At 47.0% G+C, this 22,841-nt stretch overlaps 1 protein-coding gene across 11 annotated transcripts in view; it reads left to right on the forward strand.

Moving 5' to 3' along the window:
- The window catches only part of LOC105496162 (BCL2 like 1), a 62,106-nt gene that overhangs the window by 3,933 nt on the left and 35,332 nt on the right, over positions 1–22,841 (forward strand). The window contains exon 3 of one of the 11 annotated variants that reach the window (XM_071079542.1): positions 3,538–6,061. The exons of the other annotated variants lie outside the window; for them this stretch is intronic. Coding sequence (XP_070935643.1) covers positions 3,538–3,639 — 102 coding nt within the window. The 3' untranslated portion in view covers positions 3,640–6,061. Of the gene's footprint in view, positions 1–3,537; positions 6,062–22,841 lie in introns of those variants that run through there. 11 annotated transcript variants of the gene reach the window in all.

Genomic DNA, 22,841 nt, shown 5'->3' on the forward strand with positions numbered 1-22,841 from the left:
TGATTAAATAGTTCCTGTTGGTTTGTGCGGTGACCTCTCTTGTTCCCTCCTGCTTTGAATTCTCTTTTGGGGCAAATATTTGTTCAGTTGATTACAGGAGGGACAGGATTCCAGTACTGCAGACACACCCTCTGAGGCATCTCCAAGTGGGGATTGAGGCCACTTGCCCACTTTGCCTGACTATTGTCTTTGGCCAGTGGTCCTAATACCAGGTGGGTTGTTGCCAGCTATAAACAAAAGGCAGTCTGGGAGAGGTGCCTGGTCTGCTAGCCAGCCTCTGCAGAGGGCTACCCCTACCAGAGAATTGCCAGCTGCCCAGTGGTGCATATGAAAGAGGTCTTAGACACAGCAGCTCTGGGCAAGTTTATTAGATCTCCATTGGATTGAAATTCCATCTTCCATCTCTTTGCTTAAGAATTGTCAGAGCCCGTTGGACAACATACCACATGTCACTTCCTCTTGGTGAACAGAGGGGATGTGTGTGGAAGAGCTAGTTATGTCAAAACCATTTCTGAGCATGCATCCTCTCCCTGAGGCCAGGGAGTAAAGAACATTTGACTCAGGATCCTTTGAGCCTGGGTAGAAGGTACCCGCCTTCCTCTCAGGTACTGTCCTGTTCCAAGTTGCACCACCTGGCTACTGTGGTGGCATCGGGTAATTATCCTGGAGGCTGCAGCTGGGAGATCCTTGGGGGTAGGAGTTATGGGCTGTTCTACTCAGGGCTGTGTTCTAAATTTAGCATCCCTACAGGAAAGGGGAAGGAAATTAGTCTTTATTGAGTACCTGTTAAGTACTAGGCACTGTGTTAGGTCCTCTATGCAACCAGTATTTCTTGAGCATCTACTGTGAAGCTGGCAGTGTTCTAGGTGCCGGCCATAAGCCACACATGGTACCTTCCTTCATGGAAATGGCATGCTGTTTCATATATTCTACAGTAACCTTCCAAGGTAGGCGAGTTTATTCCCAGTGAAGCTCTTTGTGGCTAAGTGACTGACCCCAGGTATTCCTCAGCTGGTTAAGTGTCTGAATGAGAATTTACACTGAGGTTGGCATAACTCTAAAGCCTAAACACTTTTCATCCTATCAAGTTGTCCAGGGAGTAATAAAGTGACCCAGACAGGCTGACCCAGAAAGCCAGAGATGCTATTGGGCCAAGCAAACCATGCCTGTCAAGGTGCTCACTCTGGACTGATAACTGGCTTTGTTCAGGTAGTTATGGGAAGGATAGTTGGCAGTAGCAGGTTCCCAGAGGTGTGTTGGTAGCCTCAGATTCTGGCACTGCTAAAACTCAGACATGGCAGGTTTCAAGTGGGCATCAGGGTTTTGCCCAGAGTGAGCTGCTTATTAATTTTTTCATTGCTTTTTTTTTTTGAGACGGAGTCTGGCTCTGTCGCCAGGCTGGAGTGCAGTGGCGCCATCTTGGCTGACTGCAATCTCCGCCTCCCAGGTTCAAGCGATTCCCCTGTATCAGCCTCCCCAGTAGCTGGCACTACACGCACGTGCCATCATGCCTGGCTTATTTTTTGTATTTTAGTAGAGATGGGGTTTCACCATGTTGGCCAGGCTGGTCTCGAACTCCTGACCTCAGGTGATCTGCCTGCCTTGGCCTCTCAAAGTGCTGGGATTACAGGCTTGAGCCGCCGCGCCAGGCCAATTTTTTCTTTTTCTTTTCTTTTTTCTTATTTTTTTGAGACGGAGTTTCACTCTTGTTGCCTAGGCTGGAGTGCAGTGGCGCAATCTTGGCTCACTGCAGCTTCCGCCTCCCCGATTCAAGCAATTCTCCTGCCTCAGCCTCCCAAGTAGCTGGGATTACAGGCGTGCGCCACCACACCTGGCTAATTTTGTATTTTTAGTAGAGACGGGGGTTTCTCCATGTTGGTCAAGCTGGTCTCAATCTCCTGACCTCAGGTAATCCGCCTGCCTCAGCCTCCCAAAGTGCCAGGATTACAGGCATGAACCACCTTGCTTGGCTCCGGCCAATTTTTTCATTGTTAAAACCCTCTCAGGCCCTGCCAATAGATGACAGCTGTGTGCGTATGGGGAGAAGGTGGCCTGGCCCAGGTATCTCCACTTAGTGGTGGAGTGATGCTTCAGGGATTGAAAGTATAGACCCTTAGCCAGATTATTGCCTGCCTGGAGTCACCTGATGAAATGCTGAACCTGTTCGGCTTTCTTGTCCTCCGCCTGTAAAATGGAATAATGATAGCCAGCTTCCATAGCTTGACTCTAGTAAAGGATCTAGCACAAAAGCCCTTCCCCTGCCATAATTGTAGGGTGGAAACCCTTTAATGAATGGGCAGCTTCCCTCAGAGAACTGACTCTTCCCCCTAGAGTTTCTCCTTAAGAAACAAAGTCCCTGTGATACTCACCTGGAATGTTGTATACATGACCTTCCCCGAAGGGACACAAGTGTTTCTGGTGCTTTCCAATGGGAATGTGGGAAGGGACCCAGGTGGGCCTGGCCACTTTGGGATTGCTGTTCCTGAAGAAATCCTTTAGCCTGATAGAAACGTCATTGTTGGGAGCAATGAACAGTGTAGCGGGGCAGAAAACATAACTTGGCCTTTTTTAAGCTGTATGGCTCAGTAGTCTGAGTTTCTGTAGATCTCTTATTGCCTAATCTGCCTTCTTCAGATGGATGTATGCTTAGTTGAAGCACCTCAGCCCTTTGCAGATAGTGGCAGTTCTGCGGTTTTCTTGGGGAAACCCCATTAGAAACCCCAAATGTGGAAATTTTTAGTAATCTCATTCGGGTCCCAAAATGAAGTAGAAGTGTCTCAGGGGCTCCCCCTTGAAACACCTACTTCTTCTGAGTGTACATTTGAGGTTGCTCTTAAAATTCTGTTACCATCACAGGGTTTTCCAGACTTCCTAGGAATAATTTCCCCAGTAGCCCCACAGAGCCCTTTAGCTTCTGTCGAAAATTACCCGGGTATTTTTTCAGGGGGCTCCAATGGAACCTGGAGAGTTTTCTTGACTTTTGTATGGGTGTCCCCAGATTTGTTTGGGCTGCGTGAAGCAGCAGTTGTTATCTCTGTCCCTTCCCTCAGCAGATCTCTGTCCTGAGGCCAGTGGGCTTGAGAGTCCTCCTTTGTGTCCGACCTCCCTGATTTTGCCAGTGCCCTCAACCTTCCATCATGGGGCTTTCTTTAAGCAACTGTGGTTTTGCCTGAGTTTAATGTGGATAGACATAGGGGTAATTCCCAGTGTACTGCTTTTCTACAGAAGCATAGTCTCCTACTGCCTTAATTAAGCAGGGGCCCTGTCCCCATCCCAACCTCCAACCTAATTACACAGAGTCCTCCCTAAGGACTCCCTCTTTTTTCTTTGAAGGAGTCACTCTGCTCCTGGATCTTCTCTTCAGCCCCTCTATCTAGCAGTCTGTCTTCCTTGTTCCCAGTTGGCCGACCTGAGTCAGACAATCTCACTGGGTCTTTTTGTTTAGCCTGGGAAGAGAAGACCTAGGAGAATATGATCAGCTTCACATATCTGAAGGAAGAAGGACTGAGTCTTTTTTATTTTTATTTTTTGAGACAGAGTCTTGCTGTGTCGCCCAGGCTGAAGTTCAGTGGCGCAATCTCAGCTCACTACAAGCTCCGCCTCCCGGGTTCATGCCATTCTCCTGCCTCAGCCTCCTGAGTAGCTGGGACTACAGGCGCCCGCCACCGCACCTGGCTAATTTTTTTGTTTGTTTGTTTGTTTTAGTAGAGACAGGGTTTCACTGTGTTAGCCAGATGATCTGGATCTCCTGACCTCCTGATCCGCCCGCCTTGGCCTCCCAAATTGCTGGAATTACAGGCGTGAACCGCCGTGCCCAGCCCCAGGACTGAGTCCTTTTTTTATTGGTGTGGTACCTGGCAAAACTTGGATAAATGAAAAGAAGTTAACAGTTGGTAGAGCTTAAATTATGTGCAGAGAAGACATTTCTAACAGATTTACTCTCTCCTATATTTAGGAGCTCCTCAGGGTGGAGGCCACATCTTGGCCATGCTTGTTTCCTCAGCTCTGAGCAGAGGCCTTGGGCATAGCAGATATCGAATGAAAGAGAAACCCAGTAAATTTCTGAAAAAACAGACCGTTATCAAGCCAGAGTAACAATCATGGGAGTGGCTATTTACCTAATAATTCATTCATTGAGTCAAACAATGTTTACTGAGCTCCTACTGTGTACCAGGCAGTCTTAAGATACTGGGAATATGGCAGTAAACAAAAGTAAACAAAACTAAGTTTCTGTCCTCATGGAGCTCACATTCCAATGAGGAGTGATAAGCAATAAATATATAATTACATGTTTATATCAGATGATTGTACATGCTATGAAGAAAATAAAGCAGGTTGGGACATACAGCATGTCTAGCAAGGGAGGGTGGGGCTGTAGTTTTAAAAGAGTGATCAAAGAAGGTGTAAGGGAGAAAAAATGGCTTTCCTCTACCCTTCTAGGTCCTTTGGCTGGGCTGAGAATTAAATTAACATAGATTAGCTGGAGGAAAAAAAAATTTAATTACATAGGTATACACGGGAGTCCTACAAAATATGAGGCTCAAAGAAGGGTCAGATAATTGAAGCTTATATAGCTACAGGAAAGAATGTGGGGCTTGGGACTTCTGCCATAACCCAAGTTATGGCAGGGTAAGGGAAAGAGTTGGTAGTGGTGTGGTCCCAGCTACGGTTGAGGGGGTATACTGAACTGGGAGGATCACTTGAGCCTGGGAGGCGGAGGTTGCAGTGAGCCGAGATCACGCCACTGCACTCCAGCCTGGGTGACAGAGCAAGACTCTGTCTCAAAAAATAAATAAATAAATAAAAAGTCTATCTGGTAATAAAATTTGTCTGGAGCAATCCTCTTCCTAATACAGATATTTTTACTAGTGTAGATTTCCTTTTTAGATGTGAATTTCTTTTACAAAAGGACAGCTTTTCGGAGCTACTCTTATGTCTGCAGTTTCTCAGAATAACCAGCTCAAAATATGCCGAAGAAGTGTATTTTTGGGGTGGCATATTCTGTTTTCTTTTTTTTTTTTTTTTTTTGAGACGGAGTCTCGCTCTGTCGCCCAAGCTGGAGTGCAGTGGCGCGATCCTGGCTCACTGCAAGCTCCGCCTCCTGGGTTCACGCCATTCTCCTGCCTCAGCCTCCCGAGTAGCTGGAACTACAGGCGCCCGCCACCGCGCCCGGCTCATTTTTTGTATTTTTAGTAGAGACGGGGTTTCACCATGGTCTCGATCTCCTGACCTTGTGATCCGCCCGCCTCGGCCTCCCAAAGTGCTCGGATTACAGGCGTGAGCCACCGCGCCCGGCGCATATTCTGTTTTCCTACAGTCATATTTTGGGATAGTATGTCCTGAGTCCCAACAAAAGTATTACCTAAAGGTGATGTTTGAGCCAAGAGCTGAATGAGGTAAGGCGGTGGATGATGTAGGTACCCTACAGCAAAGGGTGTTTAAAGCAGAGGGAATGGACTCAGGAGGGAGCATGCTTGACATTTTCAAGGATGAACAAGAAGGTCAATGTGGCTGGAGAAGAAACAGCAAAGGGGAAAAGGGTAGAAGGTGGGGAGGAAATGGTTGAGGAGAGGGTGGAGAGGCAGTTGGGGGCCAGATCGCGTAGAACAATACAGACCATGATGAGGATTTGGCTTTGGTGGAATGAGAGGCCAAAAGATTTGGAGTGGGGGTGATATGGTCTGTATTCTTAAGGGTGGCAACAGGGAGCCCAGTGAAGAGGCTGGTGCAATTGCCAGGTGAAAAAGAATGGTGGCTTGGACCTAGAGATGGAGGTGCAGCGAGAGGGGTACTGGAGAATAAGACCAGGCTTGCACATGGTATATTGATGGGTCCAGCCACCCTGGAAACCATATTTTTCAACTACTTGGAGGTCCTAGAAGTTAAGTAAGCTAGATGTTCTTGGGGAATAGTTCTCTCCAAATGTGATATCCTGATTAATGGTCCTCTTCCACTCCAACAGTATTTCTGTCTGAGTAAATGCAATTTGTCTGAGTTCAGTTCCCAACTCATCCATGTCTACCTATGCAAGCTTCTTTTTTTTTTTTTTTTTTTTTTTTTTGAGACGGAGTCTCGCTCTGTCGCCCAGGCTGGAGTGCAGTGGCGCGATCTCGGCTCACTGCAAGCTCCGCCTCCTGGGTTTACGCCATTCTCCTGCCTCAGCCTCCTGAGTAGCTGGGACTACAGGCGCCCGCCACCGCGCCCGGCTAATTTTTTGTATTTTTAGTAGAGACGGGGTTTCACCGTGGTCTCGATCTCCTGACCTTGTGATCCGCCCGCCTCGGCCTCCCAAAGTGCTGGGATTACAGGCGTGAGCCACCGCGCCCGGCCTGCAAGCTTCTTTTACCTCTCTGATTCTTGGGACAAATAATAATACCTGCCTCACAGATGGTGATGGTAAAGACACAGTGAGGTGTATCTGAGATGCATAGAGCCTGGAGCCATGTTGGTATCATTATTCTTATTATCTTTACCACAGAACACATGTCAGAGACCCATTCACAGAATCTTGAGCATCCACTCTCCTTTTTCTAAACACCATAGTGACCCATGGGCACATCTCAGAGCAGGCCCTTCTAGCATTTCTGTTGTAGTGGGAGCTCCATAGTGTTTGTGTGCAATGGTGGTATGAGCACTGGTCGTAGACAGTATAGGAATGCTGGTTCTCTCTATCCTTAGACCTTGTGGCAGATTCCACCATTATGGCATATTTCACATTAGTTATATTTTAAAATGTCTCTCTCCTGTTGACAGGTATGTCAGCACCTTAACTAAACCCAGTGTCAAGGCAGGCTAGTTTATCGCTGAGCCCACAATAGTGATACCCTATATTTATAACACCTTACAGCTTCCAAAGCACTTTCAGATCAACCTTGCCTTTTTTATCCTTATAACCACCCAGAGAGTTGAGCAGGAAGGATGCCATCTCCGTTTCAAAGGAGAGAAATCAGGTGAGAAAGATGAATTGACTTGCCCAAGGTTACATCAGGAGGAAGAGGCAGTTTTTGGACTTTCAAATTGGAAGTTGACTACTAGCTTGCTGTTTGACCTTGGGCAAGTCTTTTAACTTGTAAATGGCTGTAATAATGGCACCTTTTTCTGAAGATTCCGTGAATTAATTCATGCCTTAGGGCTTTCATGTCATCCTAGGGCTCTTCACTCACATCATCTGGCTTCTTTTTTATTACATATTGATTTTTGAAATTGTGTTTTTGTATGAAGAAACTACCTTTGGGACCATGTGCTATTTTGTTTCATCCCTGATGAGACTCTCGGGCCAAGCTTGAGCCTTACAGCAAACTCTGAGCCACACAGCTTTTTGGGCAGCCTCCAGTGCTCCCCTCGGAACTGGAGGTTTTTCTCCAGCTCTTCAGGAAATGCCATTGCGATGACTTCCATGGACTGCTTCCTGTCCCAGCCCTGTCGGCAAGAGTGTGGAAACTGGAAAGCAATGTCCCTAGAGATCCGCCCCCTGAAAACTACTTTTTTTGGACATGTCCCTACCTTTCCTCTTGTCAATTACTTTCTTTGCTCCCTACCCTTTCCTCCTTCACCCGGCTTCTCCCTCCAGCTGTGATCATCCCTTCAAGATTTAGAAAATGCCTTTCTACTTGGTTCTGCCAGGCCATTTCCCCCTACCCTAGGCTAGGCTGTGAGGGAGGTCGGTTAGAATTCCTGGGTTCTCGGTCTCCTTGGCTCCATCACCCATTAGCAGTTTCAGTCCTGGACTTCCCCTGGAGATGTTTTAAACCTGTTGCTTGCAGTGCCCTGTGTCATCCATTAACCCTGAGTTCCCATAGGAGTTTCCACCCCACCCCTGCATAGGATGGGATTCTTAAGATATATCTCGAGGTTTGGCACATATAAATCCTGCCTCTTGGAAATTGATGATAGAGGGTGGAGTGAAACAGAGCCTGCCTTCCCCTCCCCCAGTCACCTTTGAGGAGGAAGCTAGAAGGTTGAAAACCTTGTTGGACAATCATCTGAGGAATGGGAGCTGGCCTGGGAGGGGATTGGAACGCACTCAACTATGCCTCAGATCCTTTGTTCCTCTCTTGAAAGGGAAACATTCCCCTCCCTCCTCCCTGGCCACACACACACATACACACGTGCCTTTGTTCCCTCGAGTCAGGCAGGGATAGGAACACAGTGTCCCTTCCAAGGAGCCTGACTCGCTTCCCTAGGGACTGGTCTGGTCAGTGGGACTGGGATATTTGCTTAGGAACCCCCAGCCTCATGTCCTTTCCATAGAGTCTCGGAGGCTAAGAACTTGCCTACAAACAGCTGAGACTTCTCTGTAATTATTTCGTGGGATACCCATGTCCCAGGATAAACAGTTCCTCCCTCTTACTCCAGTTGGTGATTAATATTATTGTTAACATTACTATTAATAGTATCTAACACTTATTGAGTGCTTACTTTATGCCAGCCATTGTTCAAAGTGCTTTATATGTATTAATAGATTTCATTCTCACAGTAGCACTCTGAAGTGGGTTCTATTATCTCTGTTTCACATGTGAGGAAACTGAGGTACAGAGAGGTTAAGCAACTTATGCAAAGTAGCAGAGTTAGTAAGTGGCAAAGCCTGGGAGGGTAGCTTTCAACCTCCCCCTTTTAAACACTCCACTGTGTTCCCTCATCCAGTTCACTATTGTCTAGATGACTGCTGGCATTCATCCAGTGCTTACTATGTGACAGCCTTTACTGACACCATCTCCGTTACTATCCCAACAACCTTATCATTATAGGACACTGAGATTTGGGAGGGCTTATAGTTAGCCAGAGGCAGAGTCAGGATTTGAAACCAGGTCTCTCTTACTCTAAAGCCTGTCCCTTTTATCTGCAATCCTTACAAATCTTGCAAAGTAGGTGTTGTTACCTTCATTTTATGGTTGAGAAAATTGAGGCTCGGAGAAAAGTGATGTGCCCAGAGCTTCAGAGGCTAGTACCAAGAAGAGCTGGGATTCACACTCTATTGCCTTAGTAGTCTGTATTGTCATGATTTTTCTTTTTATGTGCTTGATAATACTTTTAATTTACCAAACTCCTTTTATAAGTTATTTCCCAGTGAAGTAGGTGAGGTGGGTATGTTCAGCACTGTTTCTTTTTGTTGTTGTTGTTGTTGTTGTTGTTGAGACAGAGTCTCCCTGTGTCGCCCAGACTGGAGTGCAGTGGCCGGATCTCAGCTCACTGCAAGCTCCGCCTCCCGGGTTTAGGCCATTCTCCTGCCTCAGCCTCCCGAGTAGCTGGGACTACAGGCGTCCGCCACCTCGCCCAGCTAGTTTTTGTATTTTTTAGTAGAGACGGGGTTTCACCGTGTTAGCCAGGATGGTCTCGATCTCCTGACCTTGTGATCCGCCCGTCTTGGCCTCCCAAAGTGCTGGGATTACAGGCTTGAGCCACCGCGCCCGGCCATTCAGCACTGTTTCTAGAGAGGAAACTAAGATAAGGGGTCTTGTCCCACAGTAAATAGCAGCATCAGGCTTAGAATTCATGTTCTGGCTTTTAACACAGTATTATCGATACTGTCTGCCTCTCCTAAAGCTGGATATGTGGCTTGGAGCTGTCCTTGGAGTTTCATTTCTTTTGTTAAATCAGCAAATACTGACAAATGCTTTGTAATGTGCTAAATGCTAGCGATACTGTGGTTATTGCGGTAACTGGAACTGAGTCCCATCCCTCAATGGTCTGTTCCCATACTCCACACCTTGGGTCTTGCTGGTGGTGGTCGTCTGCCATCTGAATCAGTCTGCATGCGCCATCCATCCTTCTCCTCAGCTCCCAGACACACCAGGCAAGATTCATTATAGTTGATATGTATTAATCACCTTCAACACATACACAGACAAAACTCTGGCCTCACATTTGAGACAGCTTGACTCCTTGCTGGTGGCATAACACAAAGCAAATCAGCTTCAAATTCTCATCCATAAGCCTGAAAAAATAATGCCAAGCCACCAGAGTAAGTGAGGCATGAATGAGAAAGTGAAATGTAAGTGTGTTTTTTGGTAATAATAACAGGTACTATGTGTTGAGTAGTTACTTGCTCTGTGCCAGGTGCTGTGTTTATGCCCTTGATATAATCGTCTTACTTGGTTCTCACAAATGCTCTTCTGTGAAGATGGAGAATCTAGGGTTCAGAGAGGCTCCCTAATGTGTCCACGGTAACAGATCTTATAAGAGGCAGAGCTGGGTCTTACACTCAGATGTGTCTGATGCAAAAGCCTATAAGCGTCATTGGTTCTTGCAAGCCCAGACTGGCTTATTTTACCCTGACTACCTGGCTCAGGGCCTGCGGTTGGGTGGGGACTTGGCCAGGGCCTGCTCAATGAACATGAAGGGTTGTTATTATTAGATACAGGTTAGGCTACAAAAAAAGTTTCTGCCCTTAAGGAAGCAAACTCATTTGAAGCAGTAGAAATAGACCCCAAACACTTGGTGAATGGCTTGAGGCAAACTGTGCCAAACCTGTGGAGTAAACTCCAAAAGCAGAAGAGGTTGAGTCCACCTGACTGCATTGCTGGGCCCTGGGCCTCTGCCAAATGGGCCCACTTCCACCATCAACTACTCAGTTGATTACTGGACCCAGAGGCCTCTACCCTCAGCCTATATCATCAATCTGCACCCTTTCCCTAGCCAACTGCATTGCCAATCCAGACTCTCTTCTGCACCAACAGTGGAAAGGGTTAGGAAGGAGAGAGGTCACTGGCAGCTTGAATAATCATAGCTTTCTCAGCACCAAGCTTTGTACAGTTCCCACTGAGGCCTCAGTTTCCTCGTCTGTAAAATGGGGATAATACTAATCTCTTAATGAAGATGATAGTAATCTCTTCCTTATAGGCTTGCTGTTTTTCCTCTGCCTGTATCACTCATCCTATAGATCTGATCGGAGCTCTCTCTTTATCATTGAGGTATCAACTCAGGTATCACCTCCCTAGAGGCCACCATGTTTACACATTTACCATCTGTTTCCTGTAGTAAAACATAAGCTCTCAGAGTACAGGGGCTTTATCCTGTCTTCTTCATCCCCAGCATCTAGCAGAGTGCTTGGTACATAGGAGGCATTCAGCAAATATTTGTTGAATGAGTAAGTGGCTGTGTAGACCACCTCACACAGTGTCTGACATACTCAGTCAATGTTAGGCATTGCCATGTCTTAGGAAGATGTGGACCATGATGGGTTTAAATAGATGAAAAGAATGTAACAAGAGCAGGCTATGGTTGGGCGTGGTGGCTCACACCTGTAACCTCAGCACTTTGGGAAACTGAGGCAGGTAGATCACTTGAGATCAGGAGTTCAAGCCTAGCCCGGCCAATATGACAAAACCTTGTCTCTTCTTTTTTTCTTTTTTCTTTTTTTTTTTTTTTTGAGACGGAGTCTTGCTCTTGCTCAGTCGCCCAGGCTGGAGGGCAGTGGCACAATCTCGGCTCACTGCAAGCTCTGCCTCCCGGTTTCACACCATTCTCCTGCCTCAGCCTCCCAAGTAGCTGGGACTACAGGTGCCCGCCACCACACCCGGCTAATTTTTTTTGTATTTTTAGTAGAGATGGGGTTTCACTGTGTTAGCTAGGATGGTCTCGATCTCTTGACCTCGTGATCCACCCACCTCGGCCTCCCAAAGTGCTGAGATTACAGGTGTGGGCCACCGCGCCCGCCTCATGTCTTCTAAAAATACAAAAATTAGCAGGGCGTGGTGGCCGGCGCCCATAATCCCAGCTACTTGGGAGGCTGAGGCAGGAGAATCACTTGAGGCTGGGAGGTGGAGGTTGCAGTGAGCTGAGCTCATGCCATTGCACTCCAGCTTGGGCGACAGAGGGAGACTGCCACACACACACACACACACACACACACACACAAACACAAAAGATCAGGCTAGTCACGCGCACACACACACACACACAGACGAGCAGGCCAGATGGGTAAGAACCACCCAGACAGAACACCCAGGGTGGAGTATGTATGAAGCATTTGGGAGATGATGAGGAGGCAGACTGGCTAGAGCCGAAGACAGTCTGTGTCAGCAGAAAAGCTGGTCAGGGAAAAAAGCAGGTGGCTGATGACAGAGCCCTCTGGACAGAGGGATGGGGATGGTTGATGGTAGAGGTGGGCCCAATGGGGAGAGGCCCAGAGCATCTGTGGGATACAGTCAGGTCTCCAGTAACCCCTGGGAAAAAGAATTTCTTGCCAGCCAGGGCTCAGCAGGCAGAGCTGCAGAGAGAGAAAAGCCAGAGGCACCTACAACCTGCAGATCAGGTAAGCTGCCCTGGTTGTTATTTTGGGACTCAAGGCCAGGTGCAGATTCAAAGGATTGATTGAAGCCTTTTGGCAACTTTGGCCTCAGCAGGGTAAACATCACCTGTCTCCTGCCACCTGCAGTGACAGTGCCAGGAAGGGTACCCTAGGTAGGCCCAAAGGGGCCTAACTTTCTTGCTGCCCTGGTGGAGCAAGAAATATCTTCCAGGAGAGGCCAATCCTTCCCTGCCCCACAGCTCCTTCTCTGAAAAGCTCAGGTGGCAATCAGGTACCTCCTGCCCAAGAGGCCCCCATGGTTCTGGCCCAAGGAAGGTAGGGGCGGGGCACTGGGAGCCGTTGACAGCTGGGCTCAGCTGGGGGGAGGGGTCAGTTTGGGAGCAGGTGCAGATTTCAGGGAGGGTGGGGCCTAAAGGGAAGTAGGGATCTTGGTAGGCTGCAAAATTTTCCTCCCCATCCCCCAGCCACAGCTGGCTTCTCCAGGAACCTGATGACCTAGTTACAATGCTTAGAAATTGTCAGCTTAGCTTGCAGTTCAGGGCTTTGCCAGTCTCTCCTCTCTGAGGCTTCTTGGGTCCAAAAGGTGCCTTGGCATTTCCCCAAGGGGGTTCCATGTGAATGACACACGCCATATCACATGTACAGGCTTCTTGCCCAGAGGAGGAAAGAGCCAGTAAGGCTGCTGCTTCTTCCCTTGTGTGTGCCCCCAACCCCAGGGATAAAATACTCCCATGCCCTTGCCCCCTTCCGTTTCTCTCTAGAGGGTTAGTGAGTGACAAATAGGAGGTCTTAAACTTCTTCCCTTGAGGGTCAACAAAGAGGGCCAGACCCTTGTTGTTCTGAGGATAGATTGAGCACACCTAACCATTCTTTCCTTACCTCCCCATCTCAGTGTGATGTTAAAACCTGATGGAAAGGGGTTAGGAAAACTCTTCTGGGGGCTCTGGAGGCCCCCCACTCTCTCAGGCAGCAGCTGCTCCTGGTATTCCTGGTGTCTGCCTTGCCTCCTTGGGAGAAATTCCATCGTTGTTAAGAGTCAGGTATGAAATTTGACAAACCAGTGTTGAGTTGGTGAGTCTCACTTGCTTAATAGTTATCCTTGGCAAATACTTAATCTTTCCCAGCCTTAGTTTCCTCATGTATGAAAAAGAGGGCCGGGCGCGGTGGCTCAAGCCTGTAATCCCAGCACTTTGGGAGGCCGAGACAGGCGGATCACGAGGTCAGGAGTTCGAGACCATCCTGGCTAACACGGTGAAACCCCGTCTCTACTAAAAAATACAAAAAAATAGCCGGGCGAGGTGGCGGGCGCCTGTAGTCCCGGCTACTCGGGAGGCTGAGGCAGGAGAATGGCGTAAAAACCCGGGAGGCGGAGCTTGCAGTGAGCTGAGATCCGGCCACTGCACTCCAGCCTGGGCGACACAGCGAGACTCCGTCTCAAAAAAAAAAAAAAAAGAAAAAAAGAAAAAGAGATAACCATATACAGTGCTTTTCTTTCTTTTTTTTTTTTTTTTTTTTTTTTTTGAGACAGTTTTGCTCTTGTTGCCAAGGCTGGAGTGCAATGGTGTGACCTCGGCTCACCACAACCTTTGCCTCCCAGGTTCAAGCGATTCTCCTGCCTCAGCCTCCCGAGTAGCTGGGATTACAGGCATGCGCCACCACGCCCAGCTAATTTTGTATTTTTAGTAGAGACAGGGTTTCTCCTTGTTGATCAGGCTGGTCTTTAACTCCTGACCTCAGGTGATTCTTCCGCCTCAGCCTCCCAAAGTGTTGGGATTACAGGCGTGAGCCACCGTACCCAGCCTACAGTGCTTTTCTTGAAACACTCTTGAGAGCATGAAACAGTTGAAAAGATACATGGAGCACTTACCAAGGAGCCCAGCATATAGTAATTACTTAGTATAACAAGCTACTATTATTACTGTTATTGTCACATTGCAATCACTGGTAAGCAAATTGTTGTCATTGCTGTTGTCCAAGAGTGAATTTTCAGGCTGACAGAATATGTGGATATCTTTGGACCAAGTGTTTAGAGATTTTAAGGTACCTGAAGCTTGGGGCCTTGGCTGACAACCTTGTCCCCTACCTTCTCTACAAGGACCCCAAATCATACCTTGTACACAGTAGAGGTTTGGCTAGTGTTGTTGACTAGGCATTTGGCAATGGGCCATATTTTGTTTTATCTTCCCAGGGACCTCCTTGTTTGTTGACTTAGTAGAAGACTTAATGAGTTAAATATTTAAAGTGTGTAGGAGCATGCCTGGCACACAGTAGGTGTTTGACATGTGTTTGAATGCTAAAACATGGCACTGTGGGAACTCTGGAGTTTTTCCAGGATGGCCCCACTCACTCCTTGTTTGCTCTGTGGCCTCAAGCCTCTTGCCCAAGCTCTGCCTGTTGCCTCACATGTTGAAGAAAGATAACACCCGCCTTGCCTCCCTCATGGGCTAGCAGGGAGGCCCAAAGAGATGATAGATGAAAAAGCACTTTGAGAACTATAAATATTTGGTCTTGTTGCTACTCCTTGACTAAAGTCACAGCCATAGCTGTGTCATTCATTCATTCATTCAGTCAACAAGGATTTTTTTGCGTGGAAGCAATATCTTATCACTTAACTGGCTTCATGAATTTAGACAAGTTACTTTCCCTCTGTAAACCTGAAGATCTATAAAATGGAAGTAATACTCATTTCAGAAGGTTGTTGGGAGAAAGACTAAATGAGGTGCTCTGAGCTTATTGAGGATAAAAACTGTGTCTTATTCACTCTTAACAGCTACTGCTGGGCCTAGTACTTGGTGGCTGAGTGTTTAGTGACTGGGTTAATAAACATTCCTAATAATTAATGGTATATGTAAAGTGCACTTACACAGTGCCTAGTACAGAGTAAAAGCTCACCAAATGCTGAGTCTTTCCCTTTTCTCTCTCTATGAGGCTTGAGGTGCCTTGATGCAGCCATGGGTTGCCTTCTGCAGTCAAATTACCAGGCAAGGCCAGACTCTGAATATGACTCAGATGTGAAATAGAAATGAGTATTAACACCTAGCTCCAGGAGGTCCTTACCTGCCTAGACTGGACTTCAGTGTGGGGGTTCTGAACTATCCAGGATCAGTGCTGCTTAAACATAAAATCCAGACCCATAGTATAGCTCTGATGACCCATGCTTATCTCTGATCCAGAACAACTGCCTCTTGTTCTACCCACTCTCCATCTGCTACTCCAAAGAATTTCCCTTTGCTCACAGCACCCACGTTCAATTGGAGCCCTAGGGGTTACCATGTCAGGGAAGTCCCAGGGAGTCACTCAGCAATAGCCCTTTGGGGCAAGGTCCAGAGAGGGAGCCCAATTCTAAGGCTCAGTGTCTCCTGGGACTAGGTCAAGCAGCAGGTGCACACATGAGGCTCTGTGGCTGGTGGCTGAGTGATGAAACTGAGAGATGTGTAGGACCAGACAAGAAGTCAACCTAGAGGAAACTGCCTGCCTGTTCATGCAGGTGTTTGGACACCTGGGGAAACTTTCTGGGTCTGATTTAGTGGTGCTAGTGTAGGTTCCATATTAGTATCCCAGGCCCCAGTGAGGGAAACCTATGGAACTCCCAGCACCTTTAAACCGTTCTCAGATCCCTTTAGGGTGAAAGAGAGGCCCCCTCCTCTGGGTTCTACAGCATCTACAGCTGGAAACTCCAGGGACAATGACATAATAACCATAGCTCCCTTTATAAAGTCTCTGCTGTGTGTTAGGCACTGTGCTGGGGGTCTTTATGAAAAGGGGATCATTTTGTTATTGGAAGTATGGGCTCTGGAATCAGACAGAGTTGAGTTTGAATCTGGTCTCTATTCCATATCAGCTGTTAGATCTTGGGTGCATTCCTTTCCGTTTCTGAGTCTCAGTCCCCCTATCTGAAAAATGGGGATAATAATAATACTTCATAGGGTTTTTGTAAGGATTTAAGAACCTTTTGTAAGGATGTATGTAAGATCATACAGTACAGGTATTAAGGTAATTTTAGTAATAGTTAACATTATGGAGCACTTGCACTTAAGCGTTTTATATGAGATAGTTCGTTGAATTCTCAAAATAGTACCACTCAGGTAGGTTCTCTTATTATTCCTATAGAGAAGTTAAGGAAGTTGTTCAAAGATGCACAGCCAGTAAGTGGTAAAACCATGATTTGAACCCAGGTAGTCTGGCTCCAAAGCCAACTTGTCCTACCTCTGGATAAGGAAGGCCATAGTAAATGTTGCTGTTACAACTGTTGTATCCAACATTGTAGTCGTCTCTGGTTTTTGGTCTATCCACTGAATTCTGAGCTCAGTGAAGACTAGAAACCCGTTTAATCACCTTGCACCCCTAGAAACCAACATAAAACTCATTAATACTCATAGAACTCATTAATATTTGCTTAATGACTGAGAATATTCTCTTTAGTAATCAATCAGTAACTCTTTATCGACCATTTCCTGTAGGCTAGCTTTGAACTAAATCCTAGGAGGAATGCAAAGTACAGCTATGCCTTTGTAAACGGAAGATTGGGTGTGTGCGTTGGGGGTGGGGAGTGCATTCCAGAGAGCACTGTGTCATTGGCAGAAACTTCCACACAGGAGGCAGAAACAATACAGGTGGTTTGAGGATGTTTTCCAAGAAGGGATTCCCACCCCTCCCTGAGGGAGTCACTTCCTCCATCTCCTGCAGAACAAGGTGACACAGATTCCCTACTCTGGCCAAGGGCAAGGAACCACTCTAAGCTCTTTAGTCACTCTAATCCAGAATCTGTGTCTTTATTGCTCAGGCAACCAGTTCATGGGAGCCTAGAATGACAGGGGAAAAGTCAGAAGATTGGAGCTGGGAAGGGACCTTAGAAAATCATTCTTGCCCAATACTCCAGCCAAAGTGGTCTTCTAAAAAGCAACTTCAGGCCGGGCGTGGTGGCTCATGCCTGTAATCTCAGCACTTTGGGAGGCCGAGGTGGGTGGATCATGAGGGGAGTTCAAGACCAGCCTGGCCAAGATAGTGAAACCCTGTCTCTGTTAAAAATACAAAAATTAGCCGGGTGTGGTGCGTGCCTGTAATCCCAGCTACTCGGGAGGCTGAAGCAGAAGAATCGCTTGAACGTGGGAGGCGTAGGTTGCAGCGAGCTGAGATCAGGCCACTGCACTCCAGCCTGGGTGACAGAGAGAGACTCTGTCTCAAAAAAAAAAAAAAAAATTTAGGGCCGGGTGCAGTGGGAGGCTGAGCCTGGGAGGCGTAGGTTGCAGCAAGCTGAGATCAGGCCACTGCACTCCAGCCTGGGTGACAGAGAGAGACTCTGTCTCAAAAAAAAAAAAATTTAGGGCCGGGTGCAGTGGGAGGCTGAGCCGGGTGGATCACCTGAGGTCAGGAGTTTGAGACCAGCCTGACCAATATGGTGAAACCCCATCTCTACTAAAATTATAAAATTTAGCCAGGTGTGGTGGCATGGGCCTGTAGATGCTGTAGAACCCAGCTACTTGGAGACCGAGGCAGGAGAATCGCTTGAACCTGGGAGGCAGAGGTTGCAATGAGCCGAGATCACACCGCTGCACTCCAGCCTGGGTGACAGAGCAAGACTCGTCTCAAAAAAAAAAAAAAAAATTCAGGGCTGGGCTCAGTGACTCATGCCTATGATCCCAGCACTTTGGGAGGCCAAGGCAGGCGAAATCACCTGAGATCAGGAGTTCGAGACCAGGCTGTCCAGCATGGTGAAACCCCGTCTCTACTAAAAATAAAAAAAAAAATTAGCCGGGTGTGGTGGTGCATGCCTGTGATCTCAGCTACTCTGGAGGCTGAGGCAGGAGTATCACTTGAATCCAGGAGGCGGAGGTTGCAGTGAGTCGAGATTGCACCACTGCACGCCAGCCTGGGCAACAGAGTGAGACTCTTGTCTCAAAAATAAAAATAAAATAAAAATAAAACCAAGTTCAGGCCAGGCGTGATGGCTCTCGCCTGTAATCCCAGCACTTTGGGAGGCCAAGGCAGATGGATCACCTGAGGTAATGAGTTCGAGACCAGCCTGGCCAACATGATGCAACTCTATCTCTACTAAAAATACAAAAAATTAGCCAGGAGCAGTGGCTCACACCTGTAATCCCAGCGTATCGAGAGGCCAAGGCGGGTGATCACCTGAGGTAACGAGTTCCAGACCAGCCTGACCAACGTGGTGAAACCCCATCTCTACTAAAAATACAAATTTAGCCAGGCATGGTGGCGCATGCCTGTGATCCCAGCTACCTGGGAGGCTGAGGCAGGAGAATCACTTGAACCCAGGAGGTGGAGGTTGCAGTGAGCCAAGATTGCACCATTGCACTCCAGCCTGGGCAACAAGAGTGAAACTCTGTCTCAAAAAATTTAATAAAATAAAAACCAAGTTCAGATCTTACTGCACTTTTGCTTACAACCCTCCAAGTGGTCTTCCACTGTAGCTAGAATAAAACCCAGACTTTTTTTTTTTTTTTTTTTGAGACGGAGTCTCGCCCTGTCGCCCAGGCTGGAGTGTAGTGGCGTAATTTCGGCTCACTGCAAACTCCGCCTTCCGGGTTCAAGCGATTCTCCTGCCTCAACCTCCTGAGTAGCTGGGATTAAAGGTGCCCACTGGCCTGGCACAATGGCTCACCTCTGTAATCTCAGCACTTTGGGAGGCTGAGGCGGGCAAATCACCTGAGGTTGGGAGTTCGAGACCAGCCTGACCAACATGGAGAAACCCGTCTCTACTAAAAATACAAAATTAGCCGGGCTTGGTGGCACATGCCTGTAATCTCAGCTACTCAGGAGGCTGAGGCAGGAGAATCGCTTGAACCTGGGAGGCGGAGGTTGCCGTGAACTGAGATCACACCATTACACTCCACCCTGGGCAACAAGAGCAAAACTCCGTCTCAAAGAATAAAAAATAAAAATAAAAAAATAAAGGCACCTGCCATCACGCCCAGCTAATTTTTGTATTTTTAGTAGAGACAGGGTTTCACCATGATGTCCAGGCTGGTCTCAAACTCCTGACCTCATTATCTGCCCGCCTCAGCCTCCCAAAGTGTTGGGATTACAGCTGTGATCCACTGCACTCAGCAAAACCCAGACTTCTTACCAACCTCTGAGGCCTTTGTGATCTGGTCCTGGCTGCCCCTCCATCATTCCGTCTCTCCCTTACTCCACTCAAACCATATGGGTTCCTTGCTGCTCCTGGATCCTGGCGTAACTTCTTCCTGCCCAACAGCCTTTGTAGTTGCTCTTCACTCTGCCTGGAATGTTCTGCCCCTAGTATTTCCTTTCTGAGTCCTACATTGGGTTCAGCTTGCTGGTCACCTCCTCTGAGAGACTTTCCTTGGCCTTCAGTTTAAAGTAGCCATGCTACTTCTAAATTCCTCTCCAGTCTTCTTGTAGTTTTGTCATAGCAACAACCTGTACCTGGAATTTTCTTTTTGTTTGTTTACTTGTTTTTGTCTGTCTCTTCTATTAGAATATAAACCCCATGATTATAGGGAGTTCGGCTTGTTCATCATTGTATCTCCAGTGTCTGCAGCTGTTCTTTGCAGGTAGTAAACATTCAGTGAATAGTTTTTGAATAAATGATTAAACAAATGAAGAAAACCTAAGACATGAAAAAACTGAGGCCCAGAGAAGAGAAGCTAATGAGAATTAATAGTGTTCTTTCATCCTACTTTTGAATGCTTATTAAGTGCTAAGCACTGTATTCAGTGATTTACATGCATTATTTTTGCCACTTATTCTTAACTGTTATAATGAGTTGTTTGGAACATCATTTTTTATATATACCACTGTACCACTTAGAAAAAGAGTACCACTGGACCAACTCTTATTTTTTATTGGAACCTTGCTCTGTTTTACAAAGAGTTGGAAGCAACTTAGGAAAATTCATACAACCAAAAGGATAATGTAGCTAAGGGAGTCAGGTGAAAGGAAAATATGGGTAAGAAGACAAGAGCCAAAACTAAAATTAGTTCACACAAATGTATGTTACAAAAGTCCTTTGAACTGAGCAGTTTTTCTGCCATTCTTTATAACTAAATATTGCCCAGATTCATTTAAAATGATGGTTTTTTAAAAATCTAATTACAGGCCGGGCGTGGTGGTTCACACCTGTAACCCCAGCACTTTGGGAGGCCAAGGCAGGCAGATCACAAGGTCAGGAGATCGAGACCATCTTGGCCAACATGGTAAAACTCTCTCTACTAAAATATAAAAAATTAGCCGGGCGTGGTGGCATGTGCCTGTAATCCCAGCTACTCAGGAGGCTGAGGCAGGAGAATCGCTTGAACCCAGGAGGCGGAGGTTTCAGTGAGCTGAGATCGCGCCACTGCACTCCAGCCTGGCAATAGAGCAAGACTCCATCTCAAAAAAAAAAAAAATCTAATTACATAGATGACCTTGGGATTGTCCCAAACTGCACATCATAGTTTAGGATTTGCTGGCTCCCTTCCTGCCTCATCAGCTGGTCTCCTGGATTGAGGCAGCGGGATCTCCTGTTTTTGCCAAAGGGCCTGGTCCAGCGGGGAAGAGCCTAGACCCCTCTCCAGTCCTCTCGGGACCTAGCTAACTTTGTTTCAAGGAGTCTTTTCCGTTGAAGGTTTATTAATTGAGATATTGCCATTGGAAGCCCAGTTCTGCTCTCAAGATACTTCCAATTGAATTAGAGAGAAAAGACATAATATACATGAAAAGAGATCTTGTAAAAGCCAACAATAAATGCTGAATGAGGGAAGGACTCCACAAAAGAGGTGAGGTTTGCACCAAGCCTTACCACAAAGCAGGGAACAAAGGGGCTGTAACTCCCAGTAGGAGAGTCGACGTGAGCTGAGATTTGCAGGCTGAGACCAACTCTCAAGAAGAGACCTGTGAGCAGTGGCAGTCAAGTTTTAGGCATATGTGGAGGGGACTCTTTTATTAGGTAATAAATCCAAAAAGGTCAGCTAGAGCCAGGTTTGTAGGATCTTCAAGTGCCAGGGGGAGGATTCAGGACCCACCTTGGCAGCCCTGGTATCCCAATGACTAGGGACTAATGCCCATCCTGGCCACTGATTGGGCTGCTGATTCCCAGGTGGCAATGGCAGCTTCCGAAATGGGAGCCAGAGCCTTCAACTAATAGTGAGGAGAGGAGTAAGTGTGGGGCCATTATCAGTTTAGCTTTTGGCCATCCCAGGTGCTGCTATTCATTTGGCGATTCAGCAGATGTTTATTGAGCACCAACTATGTGCCAGGCCCTGTGCTATGTGCTGAAGATGCTAAGATAAACAAGACAAGGTCAAGGACATTGCTCTTATAGAACTCTTACTTTAATGAGAGAGACAGCTAGCCCAAGAAACAAATAAGATTATTTCAGAGAATGGGTTAATTGCTGTACAGAAAATGAAGATGAGTAATGGAATATCTGGGGAAGCAACTCTATGCATGGGCCCACTCAGATACTCAGCTTTGACACCGTTGGGTCTAGTTGGTACCTTTGTTTCCTTTTGTGTTATAGATGGAGGTGATCTTTCAAATCTCCTCTGCAGAGATCCAATGGGATAATGGTGACTACCATTTATTGAGCACCTAGCCCATGTCAGCACTCTACATGCATTTTCTCGTTTAATCCCCTCACCTAGACTGTGTGGTAAATGATCCATTAGCCCTACTTTCTTTTCCACTAAAGAAACTCAGGTTTGGAGAGGTGAAGTTGCATGCCAGGGTCCTGCAGCTTTATATGGTGAATCCTGGATTTGAACCTAGATTGGGCTGGCTCTGAAGCCAGGCTTCTTTCCACTGTTCCACCCTTGGAATAAATGAAGGGTTGTTGGTTGGATGTGCAGAAAGCTGCTTAGCAAAAGGAGAGTTGGAGAAGCATGTTGGTTTGAGGGTCTTGAAGGATACCTACTGTCCTCCCAACTGAGAGGACTTTTTCTTCTCATCTTCAGGAGGTTGCCTCCAGAGCCTGGGGTTACTGTAGGCCTTTGCCAGAGGCATGTTCGGACTTAGCCAGCTGAGTATCCCCTGTTTCCTGCTTTTACCATCTCAGCTGCTGGTCAGGAGGTTTGGGAAGGTGACATCATCTAGCTGAATCAGCTGCTGCTTCTAGATACATTACTGGAACTGAAAGTCATTACCCCTTCCTTCCTGCTCTGCAAGTCTCTTCAGAATGAGGCTGGAGTATGGGTGTTCCACCTGTCTGCAGGGTCATGGCTGGAACAGTGCTTGCTGCTTTTAAAGAGCTAAAAGGTTTTTAAAAGCTTGCTCGTGGCAAAAGCTTTCCTCAAGTCTTCTCAAGCTAAGGGAACAGATTGTCCTTGAGAGGCAGGAGGATTCACAGGAAGGCCCTCCCCGACTCCCTCCCGTCCACCTACTTTTAGCCATGTGACCCTTCTGATCTCCTTTGCCTAAGTCCGAGGCTTAGGCCCAGCACTGCAGGATGGGTAAACAAAACATTATTTGTGGACTTTTTGACCTTAAGACTTTTAGAGTCTGGTCAAGGGGACAAAAAAAACTGCTTACATTTCAGAGCAGACCAGCCACCACACTATTGGATATCTATTGGAGATCTCCCCTTGACTCACTAATTGAAAAGCAAAAAAGGGCAGGTGTGGTGGCTCATGCC

Source organism: Macaca nemestrina, chromosome 15 (genome assembly GCF_043159975.1).
Source record: "Macaca nemestrina isolate mMacNem1 chromosome 15, mMacNem.hap1, whole genome shotgun sequence".
NCBI lineage: Eukaryota > Metazoa > Chordata > Mammalia > Primates > Cercopithecidae > Macaca > Macaca nemestrina.